Source organism: Bison bison, unplaced genomic scaffold, assembly GCF_000754665.1.
Source record: "Bison bison bison isolate TAMUID 2011002044 unplaced genomic scaffold, Bison_UMD1.0 scf7180017864115, whole genome shotgun sequence".
Classification (NCBI taxonomy): domain Eukaryota; kingdom Metazoa; phylum Chordata; class Mammalia; order Artiodactyla; family Bovidae; genus Bison; species Bison bison.
In genome coordinates, this window is record NW_011494687.1 from 27,088 (window position 1) to 48,615 (window position 21,528).

A 21,528-nucleotide genomic window follows, 5' to 3' on the forward strand; every position below is an offset into this window, starting at 1 on the left:
TTAATCCATTTTGAGTTTATTTTTGTGTATGGTGTTAGAAAGTGTTCTAGTTTCATTCTTTTACAAGTGGTTGACCAGTTTTCCCAGCACCACTTGTTAAAGAGATTGTCTTTTCTCCATTGTATATCCTTGCCTCCTTTGTCAAAGATAAGGTGTCCATAGGTGCGTGGATTTATCTCTGGGCTTTCTATTTTGCTCCACTGATCTATATTTCTGTCTTTCTGCCAGTAACAAACTGTTTTGATGACTGTGGCTTTGTAGTAGAGCCTGAAGTCAGGCAGGTTGATTCCTCCAGTTCCATTCTTCTTTCTCAAGATTGCTTTAACTATTCGAGGTTTTTTGTATTTCCATACAAATTGTGGAATTATTTGTCCTAGCTTGTGAAAAATACCGTTGGTAGCTTGACAGGGATTGCATTGAATCTATAGATTGCTTTGGATAACATACTCATTTTCACTATATTGATTCTTCCAATCCATGAACATGGTATATTTCTCCATCTATTAGTGTCCTCTTTGATTTCTTTCACCAGTGTTTTATAATTTTCTACATATAGGTCTTTTGTTTCTTTAAGTAGGTATATTCCTAAGTATTTTATTCTCTTCATTGCAATGGTGAATGGAATTGTTTCCCTAATTTCTCTTTCTATTTTCTCATTATTAGTGTATAGGAATGCAAGGGATTTCTGTGTGTTGATCTTATATCCTGCAACTTTACTATATTCATTAATTAGCTCTAGTAATTTTCTGGTGGAGTCCTTAGGGTTTTCTATGTAAAGGATGATGTCATGTGCAAAAAGTGAGAGTTTTACTTCTTTTCCTGTTTGGATTCCTTTTATTTCTTTTTCTGCTCTGAAAGCTGTGGCCAAAGCTTCCAAAACTATGTTGAATAGTAGTGGTGAAAGTGGGCACCCTTGCCTTGTTCCTGACTTTAGGGGAAATGCTTTCAACTTTTCACCATTGAGGATAATGTTTGCTGTGGGTTTGTCATATATAGCTTTTATTATGATAAGGTATGTTCCTTCTATTCCTGCTTTCTGGAGAGTTTTTATCATAAATGGATGTTGAATTTTGTCAAAGGCTTTCTCTGCATCTATTGAGATAATCATATGGCTTTTATTTTTCAGTTTGTTAATGTAGTGTATTACATTGATTTGCAGATATTGAAGAATCCTCGCATCCCTGGGATAAAGCCCACTTGGTCATGGTGTATGATCTTTCTAATGTGTTGTTGGATTCTGATTGCTAGAATTTTGTTAAGGATTTTTGCATCTATGTTCATCAGTGATGTTGGCCTGTAGTTTTCTTTTCTTGTGGCATCTTTGTCAGGTTTTGGTATTAGGGTGATGGTGGCCTCATAGAATGAGTTTGGAAGTTTACCTTCCTCTGCTATTTTCTGGAAGTGATTGAGTAGGATTGGTGTCAGCTCTTCTCTAAATTTTTGGTATAATTCAGAAGCCATCTGGACCTGGGCTTTTGTTTGCTGGAAGATTTCTGATTACAGTTTCAATTTCCGTGCTTGTGATGGTCTGTTAAGATTTTCTATTTCTTCATGGTTCAGTTTTGGAAGCTGTATTTTTCTAAGAATTTGTCCATGTCTTCTAAGGTGTCCATTTTATTGGCATATAATTGCTGGTAGTAGTCGCTTATGATCCTTTGTTGTCTGTTGTGATCTCTCCATTTTAATTTCTATTTTTATTGATTTTTCTCCCTTTGTTTCTTGTTGAGTTTGGATAATGGTTTGTCAATTTTATTTATCCTCTCAAAGAACCAGAGTTTATCTTTTTAAATCACCCTAAGAGACAGCTATTAAGGAAGCAACACATAATTGTACTATACAGGCTTAAATTCTGACATAGAAACTAAAGAAAGGAAAGGAAACATAGAATGGTAAGAAATTTTAGATACAATATATGATAGATTTTAAAAGAAAGCTGACTATTTGGACATGTTGAGAAAAAGCATTATTACCATCAATTGAAAGTTTTACAGTAATTTTATCTGTTAGGAATCATGTAAATGGTAAACTTCGTATGGAAGTACTACATCTTATCTACAAGGAGGCTAAGAAGACATGCAGAAGATTAAAAAAAAAAAAACTATATATGCCCTCTTCATAAATAATTTCCATAGATTTTAAGTGAATTCACAAACACTCTAAATTTATTCATGCATTTAAGACTAAGACCTTGTAGTGGATATTCATTATGATAAAGTTGAAAGTAGCAAAGGTGTTGAATGTAAAAGGCTTTGGGTTCAACATCCCACTGAATTACCAACACAGTACATCTTCATTGCCTATGAACTTTAAACTTTGTAGAAATATAAATGCTTAGATCTCACCCAAGGGATTCAGAAGGATTTTATCTGTTGTGTCTTTATAATATTTATCTTCACTAAAGATTCAACATATTTCTATTAAAAAGCTGAGATATAGATATGTACCTCAGAAAAAAATTTTAAGCCTCAATTTCTTTCTCTAAAAAGTGGGGGTAGTAATACTCTACTCATAGAGGGGTTTGCAGATATTAACAAGAAAATTTATGTACATTCCCAAACACGGTGCTTAGCATATTGTTGGCATAAATTTCATGTTAGCTTCTCTCTCATCTTTTTTTTTTTTCTTATTGACTCTCACATCCAATCCTATTAATTTTTTTAAGCTCTTTTTCTCTAGGTTTGATAAAACCCCTATGAGAAAAATGGGGAACCACTCAATGCAGAGTTCATTCTTTTGGGTCTGACAGATGACCCTGTATTCCAGATTGTAGTTTTTCTCTTTCTATTTTTTCAAATATGTGTTCAGTGTGACAGGAAACTTAACCATTATCCTTCTCACTCTGCTAGATTCCCACCTTAAGACACCGATGTATTTCTTTCTACACAATTTCTCCTCTTTAGAAATTTCATTCACAACTGTTTGCATTCCAAGGTTCTTGGTGAGCCTTGTCACAAGGACAGAACTATTTCCTATATGAGTTGTATGACTCAGTTTTGTTTTGTTTTTTTTTTTCTGGGAATCACTGAATTTTACATTCTACCTGCTATGTCTTAATGACCATTATGTGGCCATATGTAAACCCCTCCATTACACCACTCTCATGAGCAATAGAGTTTGCCACCAACTTGTACTCAGCTCTTGGGCAACTGGATTCCTGATGATCTTTCCTCCATTGATCTTAGGACTCAAGTTGGAATTCTGTGATTCCAATGTCATTGATCATTTTATTTGTGATTCTTCTCCCATCCTACAGATCTCTTGTTCAGATACACATTTCCTAGAGCTCATGTCTTTTCTCTTGGCTATGGTGACACTGATAGCCACACTGATGTTAGTGATTCTCTCCTATGCTTATATCATCAAGAAAATTCTCAAATTCCTTTCTGTCCAACAAAGGACCAAAGCCTTTTCTACCTGTTATTCCCACATGATTGTAGTTTCCATTTCTTATGGAAGCTGCATCTTCATGTACATAAAAGCACCAGCCAATGACAGAGTGACCTTAAACAAAGGAGTAGCTGTGCTCAGTACCTCAGTTGCCCCTTTGCTGAATCCCTTCATTTATACCCTAAGAAACCAGCTAGTGAAACATGCCTTTAAAAATATGGCCCAGATGGTTTGGTTTACTTCAAACAAATGAGAAAATTCTAAAATGTATAAAGGAAAAAAATGTTTTCCTTTTAATCTTGGTCTAGTTTGTCTTATTCTGTCTATATTTTTAGGTTATATAGCAATTTCAGCCAACTTAGGGCCTCCTTCCAAGCTATCATTTCCTGCTAGAATTTCTGCTCTACAAATCTGTTCGTTTATCAATTTCAGGAATGCAGTATTTTAAATGTGATATTTTTCACAGATCACATTGTAAGAAACAAATGTTTTCAATAAGGCTTTCTATGAGCTATGTGTTAGATAAATTTTCAGGACTTGGCATGTTAATAAAATGTATGGAGCTGTAGTTATAGTTTTTGAACAAAACTGACTACTTGAAAGAAATGATGAAATCAATTATTTAGTTAAAAAATAGTTCAATTATAATAGATATAGTATTATGCTCCTGAGAATATAGTTTCATAAGTGTCATAATTTTTAATGTGTGAACAGATTGTATAAATTATAAAGTAAGATATAATTTATAATTATTTTACAAAATATGTTTTCACAGAGTAAGATAATACATTTTGATTATTCTTTATGTGATGCATAAGAAAATAGTCGTATTTTATATGACCCCAAATGAAAATATTTTTAATTACACTGCTAAATTTTGAGTTTCTGAGAGATATTGTCTACCTATACCTATGAGTTGAATTATAATGTAAGAATTTGCTGCATTGTCTTACTTCAAAACCGAAGTACAGTTTATGTCTTCCATAGAATTTTCCTGCTTGAATAAAGCTGCTTTCACTATCTAAAACATTCCTTATTTGAGTTCAATAATTATTATTCTATACAATGGCAAATTGCAGTTTACTATTCTATTCTAGTTTCTATTTCCAACTGAGCCTTTGGTACTGTTACTGGTCATGCTACTGATACAAACTAAATCTCAGAAAGGTCAGTGGAGTCACTAGTCTTTTCTTTCTGCTAATCAAGTTGATTCTATGTACAGTATTGCTATACTTTGAACAAAAGAAATGTGGGAAAGAAAATATAGTATAAATTCCCTAAGATAAAAAGTGATGTGTACACCCGTGGCAGATGCATATTGATGTATGGCAAAACCAATACAATATTGTAAAGTAAAAATAATAATAATAATAATTAAATTAAATTAAATTTTAAAAAATAAAATAAAGTGGTATAGCAATGAAAAAAAAAGTGATGTTTGTAACTTATTGAAGCAAAAATCAAATGAATTCTAGAGATCAAATTTACAGAGTCTGCAAGAGATAAGTTATTGAATTTTATCTAAAAGCCAGGAGAAGATTGGCTCCATATAATATATATATAATTACATGCCTTTTGAGTTCTCTTGCTTTCTTTTACAGTGCAATTACCTAGATTTTTCTTTGGAATTTGAATTGGTTTAGAGGAGTATCTGAGAATAAGGAAAAATATTTCTCAGCATTCCAAGATGGTGGAGAAATGGATGGACATGGAGTGCATCTCTCTCCATGGATGCATCAGGAGTACATCCACAGATGGAACAATTCTCTCACAACACTGGCTGAACACTACCAGAAGACCTTGGTCATTGGAAAGGACTGTATGGATCCAAGAATAACTAAGTAGAATAAAATAACAGAAGGTAGAAGGAAAAGGAGGGAAAGAAGGACTGGGCCTGCACCCCGGGGTGGGGGAGCTGAACCAGGAGAGAGATTCCCACATCTGAGGAAGGCCCCTCACTGTTGAAGAATTTGGTTGAGACAGAAAGGAAGCATTTGAGGCTGTCAGAGGAGGGTTAACCAGCAGATCTGTGTCAGACTGGATAGAGTGAGAACCACACAGACATTGGTGCCACAACCCTATATACCCCAGACTAGAATCAATGTTCACCAGCTCTCACAGAGGCTGGGAGCTGGAACTGGAGCATTGCACCTGAATGTTCTTTGCCGCACAATTTACAGCACCTTGGACATGGAAGGAATATAAATATCCTTCAACATAAGAATGGATAATTAAGATGTGCTATATATATACAATGGACTATGATTCACCTATCTAAAGGAAAAAAATAGTGCCATTAGTAGAATTATGTATAGATATAGAGACTGTCATACAGAGTGAAGTTAAGTCATAAAAAGAAAAACAAATATATAATATCACTTACATGTGGAATCTAGAAATATCACACAGATGAACTTATTTACAAAGCAGAAATAGAGACACAGATGTAGAGAGCAACCGTATGGATACCATGGGGGGAAAGAGTATTAGGATGAATTGGGAGATTGGGATTAACATATATACATATAATGCATAAAACAGATAACTAATGAGAATCCACTATATAGCACAGAAACCTCTACTTAATACACTGTGGTGAGCTGAATGGGAAGGAAGTTCAAAAAAGGGAGGGGTTATATGTATAGGTAAAGCAGATTCATTTTGCTGTACAGTAGAAACTAACAGCATTGTAAAACTACTACACTCCAATAAAACTTGATTTAGAAAAGAATAGTATAAAACTCCAAGCAGTGCTTAAGAATGATAGCCTATCAATGTACTGTATTGTATTAATATCAACATATTGCTGGAATTCTTCATATAAGAAGATGAAGTTGGTCTCAGAAAACTATTTCTTTTTTAATTAATTTATTTTTTATTAAAGGATAATTGCTTTACAGAATTTTTCTGTTTTCTGTCAAACCCCAACATGAATCAGCCATAGGGACCCATATATCCCCTCCCTTTTGAACCTCCCACCTCCCTCCCCATCCTCCCCCTCTAGGTTAGAAATTATGTATATGAGATAGGAACCATTTAAGTATGAGACTAAATCAATGCAATTTAGGAAATAAAAGGACTCAAAATTTTAGCTTTTACTATAACTAATAGAAATCCTAAATGGTATAACCTAGCAAGAAAGAAAAATGCATTAACCTAGAGAGGAAAATACCTGCAGAGTAACAGTAGTGGGGTGTAATAAATGAGTAACAGTACTTGAATCTCATCTAATGTTGATAATAAAAGATAAGTATTGCCATTCAGCATAAGATACTAGTCAAGAGTATCCTGGGAACTAGTACAAAACAAGAAAAAGAAAGACAAAAATCAGGCTGAGTTACTAGCATTGTTAGGAAGTATGGTCTATATATCAACTATTCCCGGGTATTACAAGATAAACACAACACCGATTGTGAATGTTAGAATATTAAGGGAAAGCACAGAAAAGAAATGTTCTTAATACTGCCGAAAAGTGAGTGTTAGTCACTCAGTTGTGTCCAACTCTTTGTGACCACATGGACTGTAGCACACCAGGCTCCTCTGTCCATGGGATTCTCCAGGCAAGAATACTGGAATGGGTTGCCATTCCCTTCTCCAGGGGATCTTCCGTAGAGACCCAGGGATTCCTGCGTTGCAGGCAGATTCTTTACCACCAGATTATTTACCATTTTTTTTTTAGCAAGTTTACCAGGGAAGTTTACAAGGAAAGCTGAACTGTACCCTTAAAGGAGCTGAGATGGTAAATTTTATATATTTTTATCAAAGTTTTAAAAAATAAAATGAGATAGTATAAACAAAATATATATTCAGAGTAACCACACATAATACAAAACCATAGGTAAATCCTCCTCAGAAGATATTGAACAGAACAAGCAAGTTTGAAAGAAAACTATGAGAGTCAAAACTAAAATATTTAACTTTATTATTAAACAAAAATAATTTGAAAAATATAAGAGCATCTCATTTCAAAACTACAAAGTGTGAGGAATATATAGAAAAAATGAATTAATCAGAAACATATAAATTTTTCTGACCTCTAACATGAGATTCTATTTCAAAAAAAAAATTCATTAAATTAAAGATGAATAAAATAGTGGGGAAAATATTTGCAACACATAAGAGTAAGTTGTGAGTATATGCAAAAGGAATAACAATAATGCTTATTTCTAGGGAATATAGTAAATAGACAAAGATATTTGTAAAAACTGCATTTTGCATCACAGCTTATAGTTTGCTTTGAAAGAAACTATATAAATTCATTTTCTAAATTTTGCAAAATTATATAATACCATATCAGCATGAGGTAGTCACTTTTTAATGGAAGAAAATTTTTTAGGAGTCATGAAGTTTCATTTGTTAGACTTGATTTCAAACTATAATGGAATGCTCTAAAGGAAACATTACATAATTCCCCAAATGATTATTTTAATTTATGACTATTGAGATCAAAAGATTATTTTAAATTTTTAAATATAAAATATTTCAGAAAACAACTCATAAAGACAGTTTCACATTTTGAAATATACCAATTAATATGAATATATTTATATAGAAAATTTCTGGAAAATTGTAGCCTAACTATTATGATTGGTTGTTATACTTGGGCCTAACTTTTCTACTTTTGCTAATTTAATTTTAGAATAAATGGAAATTTTAGATAACAACTAGAAAGTACTTTATAATTTAAAATAAATAGTAATTACTATATTTTATAATATCAGGCTTAGATACATGTGTTATTGTATTAAGAGAAATACACAATGAAAGGAATGTACTTAATACCACTGAATTGTACCTTCTAAGTAGTTGAGATGGTAAATTTTATATATATTTATTAAAAATCATAAAAAAGAACATGGCAAAGCATAAACAAAACCAAAAAATTTACTGAGGGTAATCACAAATAAAACAAAATTTGTGTATAGTTTATAAAAACTAGCAATTACTTAAGGAAAGCAATTTCTTTCCTTCTACTAGCTTTGGGTTTTGTTTTTTCTTTTTTCTCTAGTTACTTTTGACATAAGGTTAGGTTTTTTATTTGAGATTTTTCTTGTTTTTTGAGGTGAGATTATATTGCTATAAACTTTCCTCTTAGAACTGCTTTGGTTGCATCACATAGGTTTTAGACTACTGCATTCATTGTCATTTATCTAGGTATTTTTAATTTCCTCTTTGATGTCTTCAGTGATTCGTTGGTTATTTAGTATCCTATTGTTTCAGTTCAGTTCAGTTCAGTCGCTCAGTTGTGTCTGACTCTTTGCGACCCCATGAACCGCAGCATGCCAGGCCTCCCAGTCCATCACCAGCTCCTGGAGTTTACCCAAACTCATGTCCATCGAGTCAGTGATGCCATCCAACCATCTTATCCTCTGTTGTCCCGTTCTCCTGCCTTCAATCTCTCCCAGCATCAGGGTTTTTTCAGATGAGTCAGCTCTTCACATCATGTGGCCAAAGTATTAGAGTTTCAGCTTCAACATCAGTCCTTCCAATGAATACCCAGGACTGATACTCCTTTAGGATGGACTGGTTGGATCTCCTTGCAGTCCAGGGGACTCTCAAGAGTCTTCCCCAACACCACAGTTCAAAAGTATCAATTCTTCGGTGCTCAGCTTTCATTATAGTCCAACTCTCACATCCAGATAGCCTCCATGTGTTTGTGTTTTTTATAATTTTTTGTCATAATTTATTTCTAATCTCATAACATTGTGGTCAGAAAAGATGCTCGATGTGATTTCAATTTTCTTAAATTTACCAAAGCTTGATTTGTGACTCAAGATGTGGTCTATCCTGGAGAATATTCCATGTGCACTTAAGAAGAAAGTGTAATCTGCTACCTTTGGATAGAATGTTCTATAAATATCAATTAATTCTCTCTGGTTTAATATGTCATTTAAGGCTTGTGTTTCCTTATTAATTTTCTGTCTGGATGATCTCTCTATTGGTATAAGTGGGGTGTTAAAGTTCCCCACTATTATTGTGCTACTGTTGATTTCCCCTTTTATGGCTGTTAGCATTTTGCCTTATGTATTGAATTGTTCCTATGTTGGGTGCATAAATATTTATAATTGTTATGTTTTCTTCTTGCACTGATCCCTTGATCACTGTGTAGTGTTCTTTCTTGTCCCTTATAACAGTCTTTATTTTAAAGTCTATTTTTTTTATGTTATGAGTATTGCTACTCCAACTTTCTTTTGATTTCCATTTGCAAGGAACATCTTTTTCTACCATTCACTTCAGTCTGCACGTGTCACTATGTCTTCACTGGGTCTCTTGTAGACAGTATATATACAGTCCTTGCTTTTGTACCCATTCAGCCAGTCTAAGTCTTTGGTTGCAGTATTTAATTCATTTACATTTAAGGTAATTATCTACATGTATCTTCCTCTTGCCATCGTCTTAATTATTTGGGTTTGGCTTTGTAGGCCTTTGTTCTTCCCTTCCTCTTTTGTTCTCTTCTTTTGTGTTTCTTGCCTAGGAAAGTTCCTTTATCAATTTGCGTAAAATAGCTTTGGTGGTTCTGACTTCTCTTAACTTATGCTTGTCTGTAAAGCTTTTGATTTCTCTGTCAGATTTGAATGAGAGCCTTGCTAGGCAGAATATTCTTGGTTGTGGTTTTTCTTCTTTTTCATCTCTTTAAATATATCTTGAACCTTATTTCTGACTTGCAGAGTTTCTGCTGAAAAATAAACTGACAACCTTATGGGGATTCCCTTGTATGTTATTTGTTTCTTTTCCCTTGTTGGTTTTAATTTTTTTTCTTTGTATTTAATCTTTGTTAGTTTCATTAATATGTGTCTTGGTATGTTTCTCCTTGGAATTATCCTGTATGGACTTCCCTGGTGACTCAGACGGTAAAGCGGAAGACCCGGGTTTGATCCCTGGGTTGGGAAGATCCCTTGGAGAGGGAAATGGCAAGCCACTCTAGTACTATTGCCTGGAAAACCCCATAGGCAGAGGAGCCTGGTAGGCTACAGTCCATGGGGTCGTAAAGAGTTGGACACGACTGAGCGACTTCACGTTCACGTTCACATTCACGTTCACGTTCACGTTATCCTGTATGGGACTCTCGGCACTTCCTGGACTTGGGTGGGTCCTTTCCTTTCCTTTCCACATTACAGAAGTTTTCAACTATGATCTCTTCAAATATTTTCTCACGCACTTTCTCTTCTTCTCAAGCCCCTATGATTCAAATGTCGGTATGTTTAATGTTGTCCCAGAAGCCTCTGAGACTGTCCTCATTTCTTTTCATTCTTTTTTCTTTACTCTGTTGGGCTTCCCTGATAGCTCAGTTGGTAAAGAATCTGCCTGCAATGCAAGAGACCCTGGTTCATTCCTCAGTCAGGAAGATCTGCTGGAGAAGGGATAGGCTACCCACTCCAGTATTCTTGGGCTTCCCTGTGGCTCAACTGGTAAAGAATACACCTGCAATGCAGGAGACCTAAGTTCTAGCCCCTGGAGAAGGGGAAGGTTACCCACTCCAGTATTATGCCCTGGAGAATCCCATGGACTATATAGTCCATGGGGTGACAAAAGGTCAGACACAACTGAGTAACTTTCACTTTTCATTTTTTTTTCACTTTTTACTCAGTTATGTGGCAGAGATGTCCACCATTCTGTCTTCCAGGTCACTAATGCATTCTTCTACTTCATTTATTTAATGATTCCTTCTAGTATATCTTTCATTTCAGTTATTGCCTTGTTTATCTCTGTTTATTTGTCCTTTAGTTCTTCCAGGTCTTTGTTAAACTTCTCTTGTATTTTTTCTATCCATGCCTCCATTCTGTTTCTGAGATCCTGGATCAGCTTTACTGTCATTACTCTGAATTCTTTTTCAGATAGATTACTTATCTCCTCTTCATTTAGTTGTTCTTATAGGTTTTTACCTTTCTTCTTTATCTGCAACATACATCTTTGTCATCTCATTTTGTCAAACTTACTGTCTTTGTGGTCTCCTTTCCGTAGACTGTAGGATCCTCAGTTCTCTTGCTTCTGGAGTCTGCCCTCTGGTGGGTAAGGTTAGTCTAGAGGTTTGTGCCATTATCCCCTTGATAGGGAGATTGATTGGTGATCAGAGCCTGCCCTGGATGTTGAATAGGACCTCCCCTTTGCTCTGCGGATTTCATTGCCCTGTCAGAAGCAGGTCTACTTCCTAGTTTTTGGAGTAGAAGTTCCCAGATCTATTTCTTAACTATGATTTTGATCTGTGGTGTGATCAGATCAGAATCACAATTTCCTACCAGGTGGAATTGGAGCACTCACACTGGGAGTAAAAACATTGAGTTTTCTCATTCAGAGCTATTTTCATGTGAATGTGTTCTGTTGTAGTCCCTTTTACATGTTGTATGGGCTCACAAATTATAGTGTTGTTGGCACTGCTCTTGGTCCTGCCTTTACTGTGGATATGCCAGGAACTGGCCTCATAATTCTCAGGCATTGTTTTCACCGGGCCACCAGTACAGGTCCACTGATGTCAGATCCCAGCACTGCAGTAGTCATGTGCCTAGACCTACTGTGGGAGATATGAAGTCAGCTCGAACTCTATCTGTTGCTGCTGCTGCTGCTGCTGCTGCTAAGTTGCTTCAGTTGTGTCCAACTCTGTGTGACCCCATAGACAGCAGCCCACCAGACTTCCCTGTCCCTGGGATTCTCCAGGCAAGATAACTGGAGTGGGTTGCCATTTCCTCCTCCAATGCATGAAAGTGAAAAGGGAAAGTGAAGTCACGCAGTCGTGTCCAACTCTTAGCGACCCCATGGACTGCAGCCCACCAGGCTCCTCCGCCCATGGGACTCTCCAGGGACTCTTGTACTGGAGTGGGTTGCCATTGCCTTCTCCACGAACTCTATCTAGTCCATCCCTAATCTCATGTGTACGTACCCACAGAGCAAACAGCTACTAAAGACAGACCCATTTCTGCTACAACAGCACTTGCTGTCTTTTTGGATGTTTCACAGGTGCTGAATTTAGAAAGCTATCTGTAGAGGTGTAAGTTGGCAGTTCATGCAGCCACAAGGAGAGATTTTGGCTCTTCTTCATCAGCCACATAGCCCCTGGGGCTCAGCTCTGGTTTCAGCCACTGCTTTGGGCAAATTTCCTACTTGGGAGGAGTTATTTGTGCCCTCTCAGAACATGGCGGTGGGTCCTGGTACCCACTCACAAATTTCCTGGTAATGGGAGGTTTCTGCCCACTCTCCGGATAGTGGAGCAACTCCTCGCTCCTGCTGACAGATTTCTTAGTGGGGGCAGGGGGAGATATCCACACCCTCCCAGGACAATGGGACAAGTCCCAGCACCCCCTAGTGAATTTCCTAGTAGGGAGAGCCATCCACACTTTCCTGGGCCAGTCCAGTGGGTTCCAACACCCACTGATGGATTTCCCAGTTGTGGAAGCTATCTGAACCATCCCAGAACAGCAAGAATTGGTCCTGGGTCCCACTGGCAGAATTCTCAGTAGCAGAATCTGTCCACACCCTTCCAGGTCAGCAGGGGAGTTCTGGGACCCCCTTGCAGAATTGCTAGTGACCAGATCTGTCTGTACCTTTCCAGGTCAGAGGGGGCAAGTCCTCTAACCCACCAGGCCTTCCAAGTCAGCAGGGGCAAGTCCTGAGGCCCAGTGATGGAATTGTAATTATCAGGAACTGTCCAGTCCTCCATGGACAGTATGGGTGGGTCCTGGGCCCTGCTGTGGAATTCCCATTGGCTGGATTCATCCTTGCCTCTCCAAGTCAGTGGGGGGTGACTCCTGTGGCACACCAGAGGAATTTCCAGTGGAGGAAACTGTCCATATTTCCTTTTATTTCAATCTTGATATTCACTTGGTGATTAAAAGCTTATTGACCACAAGGAAAATTTTTTCTCTATAATTTCAAGTTTTTCTTTCCACCTCTTCTCCTTTATCTGTATAACACACTGTATGGATATTAAAATTTATGGATCCATCTTTAATGGATCAACTCTTATTATTTATTAACTATTCCTTATTTCTCTACTCTCTCTCCTTGCACTCAGAAAATTTACTTGCTGCAGGGGATTGGATCCAGTGGCAGAATAAGAGGATGCAGCAATCATCTTCTCTCATGAATACATCACACATACATGTGGAGAAATCCTCACTGAAAACTAGAGACAGGAGGAAAGATTCCTGGACAACCAAGGCTGTAAGAAAGAGCCACAAGGAATCCAGAGGGAAGGGAAGATAAACGACCATCGGGTTGGGATCTGGGCCCCTGGGATGGAACTGAGGGGAGATTACATGGGCGGCGATCCTCCTTGGCAAGTGAGTAGTTTGAGCCACACATTGTGCTCCCTATCCCTGGGGTCTGACAAGGGAAGACAAGCCCCTTGCCTAGTGGGAGGGCCCATGAGACAAATAGGAAGGCTGTGGGAAGCCTGGACTCAGCTTGGGAGAAGTGCACAGTGCTTGCTTGCTACCAAGGCAGAGCAGAGAGAACCCACCAGAGGCTGGCAGGTTTCTCACATCCACCCTTCACCCACCCTAGCCTGAGCCAAGAGAGCTCTCCACACCCGCCCTTACATCACAGTGCAGCTCCACAGGAGAGTGTAGGCTGCCACTACCAACGGACCAGCTCCCTTGAGACTAGAGGTGGCCCAGACATGAAGTGGCATCTGAGCAGAGAAGGAGCAGTCATGACTAGCACTTAAATAGGCCTTCCTGATCTCTCATGGTGACCAGTCCATCACAACCCACAGCCCAACACTCAGACACATAGGTACCTGAAAGAAAAACCTGCAAAATATTAAGAGAAATTAAATGAACAGGTATATTGTTGAAAGACAATACTCTAAAATGTAAATTGTTTTCAAGTTGATCCATTGATTTAAAACAAGCTCCATCAAAATCCTAGCAAATCATTTTTCTACAAATTGACTTCTTGTTTTAAAATTTAAATGGAAATACAGAGGACCCAGACTAAAAATAAATAAATAAAAACACTCCTGATAAAAATAACAAAATTATACTGGCAATAGTAGAGAAAAATAGATCAATTTAAAAAAACAGGAAGTGCAGACAGAGACTCATGTCAATGTGCCCCTGATCCCATTTCTCCAAGCCTGTCTGTCTATAAATCCCTGCTTCCCTAGGTCTCTCCTTTCCTACCTCAGTCCCCATTTCCCTCTGCTCAGTAAAATCTCCAGTATTGCTACTTTTGAGGGCCTGCCCTCCTCTCTCAATAACTGATCCACATTCATAAAAGATCTGAAGATATTTCCACATTGGAAGTGTTGGCTATGATTCTATGAGGGTGGATGGGATTTTTACTGTTTATCTTGGATGAGGAGAAGCCTCTAAGCCAGCACAGGCTGTGACATGTGACTCCAGCTCAGACATTTCAGTTCTCAACTCCTGAACTTTGTGAAAAGCTGGCACTGCTGAGCACTGTGGAAGAGTGTGAGCAATCTCTGGACTTTGGTCAGTGGTGTACACTGAGCATCATACACCCAAACCCTGCATTCTTGATAAGAAGAATGACACCTTTGGGTTTAGCAAGGTACCAGCATGTTTAGAGTGTGATTATTCAGTATATGACTACTAATTTAACTGGCTTCCCAAGTGGCACTAGTGGTAAAGAGCCCGCCTACCAATGCAGGATACGCAAGAGACATGGGTTCAATCCTTGGATGTGGAAGATCCCCTAGAGAATGCTATGGCAACCCACTCCAGTATTCTTGCATGGAGAAACCCATGGACTGAGGAGCCTGGTGGGCTACAGTCCATAGGGAGGTGATAGTACTATCAATTTTAAATGTTTATTCTGGACTTCCCCAGTAGCTCAGTTGGTAAAGAAGCTGCCTGCAATGCAGGAGACCCCAGTTTGATTCCTGGGTTGGGAAGTCTGCTGGACAAGGGATAGGCTACCCGCTCCAGTATTCTTAGGCTTCCCTGTGGCTCAGTTGGTAAAGAATCCACCTGCAAGGTGGAAGACCTGGGTTTGATCCCTGAGTTTGGAAGATCCCCTAGAGAATGGAAAGGCAACCCACTCCAATATTCTAGCCTAGAGAATTCCATGGCCTATATATATATAGTCCATGGGGTCACAAAGAGTCAGACATAACTGCGTGACTTTCACTTCATTTCACTTCACCCTTAAATAGGACCAGTGGATGAACTATATGATCAGTAGAATGAAATAAGCAAATATTAATTCTCCTAACTGCTGAAATAAGACATCTTAAAAACTAATAATCTAGGGAGGACTTCCTTGAGTAGATTATATATATATTATATATATATATAATATATATTACACACATCCAGTAACAAAAAGCATCATGGATCCCCAGCATTTAGACCATGTAAAACAAACATGATGAGAATCAGATTGTCAAATTACCATCTGACTTTTTTCCAGCAACTGATGACTGTTATGGTTGCATTTCTTATCTCTGTGGACACTGCCCCACAAGATCTGGGTAATTTTTTTTCTTTTTGCTAAAGTTAATTTCACTGTAGATTAATTAGTAGTTTAGGTAAGGTCACCAAGGACATTTCTGCTTGTTCTCTTAATGGCTCCCTGTGCACTTACACAAATAAAACCAGTAAAGCACATGCTATTTCTATTCATGAATACTTATACAGTAATTCATTTCTTTGCACAGAGACCTCAGACTATCTTCACTTCTACAGCCAGGGAGAGTTGCTAGCAATTGTTTGCCATTGTTTGTCCATTCTTTCAGTCACAGACTTCAGAGAAGTTTTAATAGCATTTTAATGAGAGATAAGAACTCTCATCAGATTCCATTTTCCACGTGGTGATGGTAAAAGCAGAGGTCCTGGTCTCTAGGTCACTGCATATTGCCTTGCATTTGCAGACACTCTTACCTGGAATAAAATGTGGGGCTCAAGGGGAAGTCAAAGTTAACTCAAAATTATAGCCACTAGCATCTAGTGTTTCTCAGACTCAAAAAGAAGTTTTGCATTAAATTTTCTGAAAAGTTATGGGGAACTACCAGAAAGTAAGTATGAAATGTTTGTTGTTTATGTACCTAAAAGTTTGAAAAATGGGACCATGGAAGTTTTTCTAAAAGAAGTCCCTGGGTAAGGCAGTGAGATCTTTCTGATGGAATAACCTGAGTCCAGGAAGTATCTTCACGTTCAGAGAGGATTTGAAAAGCAGTCTGAGCTGCCACTTTCTTCTGTATAACATGGTAATAAACCTGAACACAATTCTTGAGCATTTTTCTGGGAAGTGATTAGAATTAAGGTAAGAAGGGTAAGACCAAATGGAGACACATTAATAATGCTGGACTCTGATGTGTTTCTAGGGAATCTTCCTTTCTTTCATATACTATTCTATGAGTTCTAGAGGAATGCTGCTGTTGCTGCTAAGTTGCTTCAATCGTATACAACTCTTTGCAATACCATGGACTGTTGCTCACCAGACTCCTCTGTCCATGGGATTCTCCAGGCAAGAATACTGGAGTGGGTTGCCATGCCCTTCTCTAGGGGATCTTCCCCATCCAAGGATCGAACCCATATCTCTCTCATATCCTGCATTGGTAGGCAGGCTCTTTACCACTAGTGCCACCTGGGAAGCCCTCTAGAGGAATGTAGAAGATAAATATGTGTGTATCTTATTGTGAAGGACAAAAGCAATGTTATCTTTAAAGAGAAAAATGAAAAATATCAATTTTATATAATTCTTCATAGCAAGATGTGAAACAGTCATAGCCTAAAAGTCCAGTATTAAATGTAATTTCTTTATGTTAATGATTTTCCTCTTCAAGCAATGATTCAAACAATGATGTGAAGTTATCTAAAAATCTCACTCCGCCATTTCCTCTGAACTGTGAACACTAAATTATACATTTTCACAATATGTAATATGGTATTAACTGGGAGTCAGTGTGTTGACAAGGATGTAGGCCCTGGGTTGTGCAGGCAGAAGGAGCTGAGGAGATGAACATTAGCAGTATGAGTGGGAAGATATGTGACTCAGTAAAGCATCATGTCTTAGCCTTAGAGAGCCATCTGATGGGCTCACATTATTCAAAGGTTTCCAACAGTCTGGCAAACCCTTTATCCCATGACAGTAGGTGAGCTGACTTTTCCTGTGAAGGTGTCTAAAAATCCTATCATGCTGTAGCAATCCTCCTCAATAGAAAAGACATAATGCCTTCTCTAAACTTAGAGGGAAACAACACTTAAGGTATTTTCTGAGTAATATCTTAAAACATCACATGAAAAAAACATTCATGTTACAAAAAAAAAAAAAAAAATGGTGTCTTATGGGGAGATTTCTTCTATTCATTTACTAAAGTAAACCAGATGCCCTGGAAATACTGTTTGCAACCAAGACATTTGAAAAGCTGATATTTTAATTAATGTGTTATTATTAGAATTGACACTAAAAATCCTAAAATTACAATTTCCTAGAAACAATTAAGCTTTGGATCTGATGTTAACTGGCCCAAATTCTAGCTCTGACACTTCTTAAAAGTCCATTATCACTCTCCTCACTGGGCACGGTGGGTGAACAGATAGGAAATGTGAGAAATGAAAAGTGCACAAGGGCTTCCTGGTAGGCAGTGAAACGATGGCTTCTCTAACATGAAACAACACAGGAGGCCATCACATAGGGAAACACAAAAGGATGGATTGTGATTCTTTATCCGCTTTTAAGAACATGCACGCTTAATAGCCAGGTTTTGTTTATTCTCTGTGTCATGTTTAGTCTTTGTTAATATTAATGCCTGATGATACCTGTTCTTTGTGGGAATAGCTGCAGAGCCTGAGTCTATCCTTGGGCCAGACTACTAAGAACAAAGAGGTTTCCTGAAGCCATGAGAGTAGTAGCAATGATAAGTAACATTTCAAGGATGAGATGTGTCCTCAGAGAAAGAAATCATGGCAAAGAAGGCAGTTATTTCCCTAAGATATATTCTCACTCTTCTGCATCTTGGAGGATATAGCCTCAGAAGGATTTGGGGAGCTTAAATATCTGTGCATAAACTATAGAACCCCAATAAGCATCATGGAAGCCTAAGGTCAGGATTCCGTTTCTCTGGAAAATCATCAGAACATCCCATTGGTCAGTGATCTGTGAAGGCTTAGGATGGGTGGAATGTTAGACAACAGATGGAATTCCTGTTGAAACAGGAATTCAGGGGGAAAAAAGCATGCTGTTAAAACTGGTACACAAGAGAGACACAAACTAATCTTTCAGCACATTATCTATTATGAAAGGGGCTCAAAGAAGAAATTCTAGAGGGGGATGGGACTTAGGAAATTTAATGATAACTCTCATACTGTTCCTCAGTTCAGTCAGTTCAGTCGCTCAGTCATGTCCGACTCCACGATCCCATGGACTGCAGCACGCCAGGCTTCCCTATCCATCACCAACTCCTGGAGATTGCTCAAACACATGTCCATCAAGTCAGTGATGCCATCCAATCATCTCATCCTCTGTCATCCCCTTTTCCTCCTGCCTCAATCGTTCCCAGCATCAGGGTCTTTTCCAATGAGTCAGTTCTTCACATCAAGTGGCCAAAGTATTGGAGCTTCAGATTCAGCATCAAGACTGTTCCTAGGTCACTCAAATAGTAAAAACAAGATTAAGAAATTATTTGAAAAGGATAATTTTTGCAAAGCATGAACAATAGTACAACTAAGGCACTGGTGGCTTTTTTATTACCATAAGGTAAAATAATGACTTATTGACATGTTGTGCTAACAATTAGGATGATAAAATTTGTATGCATCTGTTTCTATTACTCAACATTTGTGAGTATCCTATTCTACACTGAGGATTAGGGATACCACAGTGGCTGCCAAAATTTCAGAGGACTGTGACATAGATGTTAAAATTGATCCTGTAACTAGAATGGAAATAAAATTTCAGATGAATGCTTTTCATGAACATTCTGAAGATGAATTTAATGTAGAGTCCAGGGAAATGAAGTATGATTCAATCACTTTTCTACATCATGATTATTGATGATCAAGTAAAAGCTTTAAAATGTGCATCTGCTGCCTAATTCAGAGAAGGCAATGGCACCCCACTCCAGTACTCTTGCCTGGAGAATCCCAGGGACGGGGGAGCCTGGTGGGCTGCCGTCTATGGGGTCGCATAGAGTCAGACACGACTGAAGCAACTTAGCAGCAGCAGCAGCTGCTTCCTGATTCACTACTTTATTCTACATAGCTTGTTGAAATTTATTTTTATATTCTATTCCTCAGATTAAACACTTATAATCTATTAATACAGACTTCTTATGTATCTGAAGATAGTGATGAAAAATCACTCTGCAATAACAACATTCATCCTACTAGGATTAACAGACGACCCAAGACTACAGGTTTTTCTTTCAGTGTTTCTGTTTCTCACCTACACTTCCACTGTTGCTGGAAATCTAGTCATTATCCTCGTCACTCTGGTGAGCTCTCGCCTTAAAACACCCATGTACTTTTTCCTTCGTAATTTCTCCATCTTAGAAATAATCTTTACAACTGTCTGTGTTCCTCGATTCCTGTACAGCATGACCACTGGAGACAAACGAGTGACCTATAATGCTTGTGCCATCCAGTTATTTTTTGTCATCCTCATTGGGGCAACAGAATTTTTTCTTCTAACTGCCATGTCCTATGACCGCTACGTGGCCATCTGCAAGCCCCTGCACTACAGCACCATCATGAGTGAAAAGGTCTGCACCATTCTGGTCCTTTGCTCTTGGCTGATTGGGTTAATTGTCATACTCCCACCACTTAGCCTGGGAGTTCAGCTAGATTTCTGTAACTCCAATCTCATTGACCATTTTGGCTGTGATGCATCTCCTCTTCTAAAGATTGTGTGCTCAGACACTCAATTTATAGAGCAACTTGTTTTAATCATGGCAGTGCTGACCCTCATACTCACACTAGTCTGTGTAATTGTGTCTTACACATACATCATCAAGACTATTTTAAGACTCCCTTCGGCTCAGCAAAGAAAAAAGGCTTTCTCTACCTGTTCTTCCCATATGATTGTAGTTTCCATCACTTATGGGAGTTGCATCTTTATCTATATCAAACCAGCAAAGGAAGGTGTGGCCATTAATAAGGTGGTGGCCCTTCTCAACACTTCCATTATCCCTTTGATGAACCCTTTCATTTATACTCTACGGAATAAGCAAGTCAAACAAGCCTTCAGGGACTCTATTAAAAAAATGGCATTTCTTTCCAAAAAGTAGGTGACTAAAAATATTTTATAAAGTAAATATATATATACATAAGTATTTCATCTTTTACTATGTGTTCTAATTCAGATCTACAGAGCAGAACTAAAGGTACAGTCTGATTAATCACTGAAATGTCTTTTCTATTTCTCTGAGAACCATGGCCTGAAAGAAGTGTTATGGCCTTAATTCTAATAGGCCTTCATTCCTTATGGCTTACTTTCATAAGTAGGAATGAATATAGATTTCCAGAATCTATACAACCCCTCACCATCCTGATAGCTGAACCATAAAAATATGAGATGGATTTTTTTCTATTCATTCCTCTAGTTTTACAGCTCTTTGGGAGCAAAATTATTTATCTTAGGATTCCTTCCTGATCTAGCATGCACTATCAAGAAGAATAAGTTGGCCTTCCCTGGTGGCTCAAGTGGTAAAGAATCTGCCTGCCAATGCAGGAGAGACAGGTTAGATCCCTGGTCTGGGAAGAACCCACATGTCGTGGAGCAACTAAGCCTGTGTGCCACAACTATTGAGCCTGTGCACTACAGCCTGGGAGCTACAACTACTGAGCCTACAAATTGCAACTACTGAAGCCTGTGCCCTAGAGCCTGTGCTCTGCAACAAAGGAAGTCAAGGCAATGAGAAGCCTGTGCACCACAACGAAGAATAGCCCCCACTTGTTAGTGAAAAGCCTGCACAGCAGCAAAGACCCAGCACAGCAAAAAATAAATAAATAAAAGAATAGGTAGATGTAATTTTTCTAATCTTGTTTTTTATAATGCACCCCACCTTGCTACAAACTAAAATGGAACTATTTCATTATATTTGCTGTTAAACTTTTTTGATGTTTTTATTTTTTTTATTTTGGGCATTACTGCCCTTCGTTTTGTTTTTTCCAGTTTCATTTGTATATAATTAGCAAATAGCATTGTATTAGCTTAAGTTATACAACATTATGATTTGATATA

At 37.9% G+C, this 21,528-nt stretch overlaps 1 protein-coding gene and 1 pseudogene across 1 annotated transcript; both read left to right on the forward strand.

Annotated features, from left to right (window-relative positions):
* Nucleotides 1–3,640, forward strand: part of LOC104988138 — a 6,750-nt pseudogene extending 3,110 nt beyond the window's left edge.
* A 15,996-nt stretch (nucleotides 3,641–19,636) lies between these two features.
* LOC104988031 (olfactory receptor 6C2-like) lies at nucleotides 19,637–20,749 on the forward strand. The gene has a single exon (XM_010839165.1). It carries the CDS (start codon nucleotides 19,637–19,639, stop codon nucleotides 20,570–20,572), a length of 936 nt encoding a protein of 311 aa, XP_010837467.1. The 3' UTR covers nucleotides 20,573–20,749.
* Nucleotides 20,750–21,528: the final 779 nt, after the last annotated feature.

Bases quoted from the DNA above. Each gene is read 5' to 3' on its own strand.
- LOC104988031 (XM_010839165.1), top strand. From the start codon at position 19,637: ATGAAAAATCACTCTGCAATAACAACATTCATCCTACTAGGATTAACA.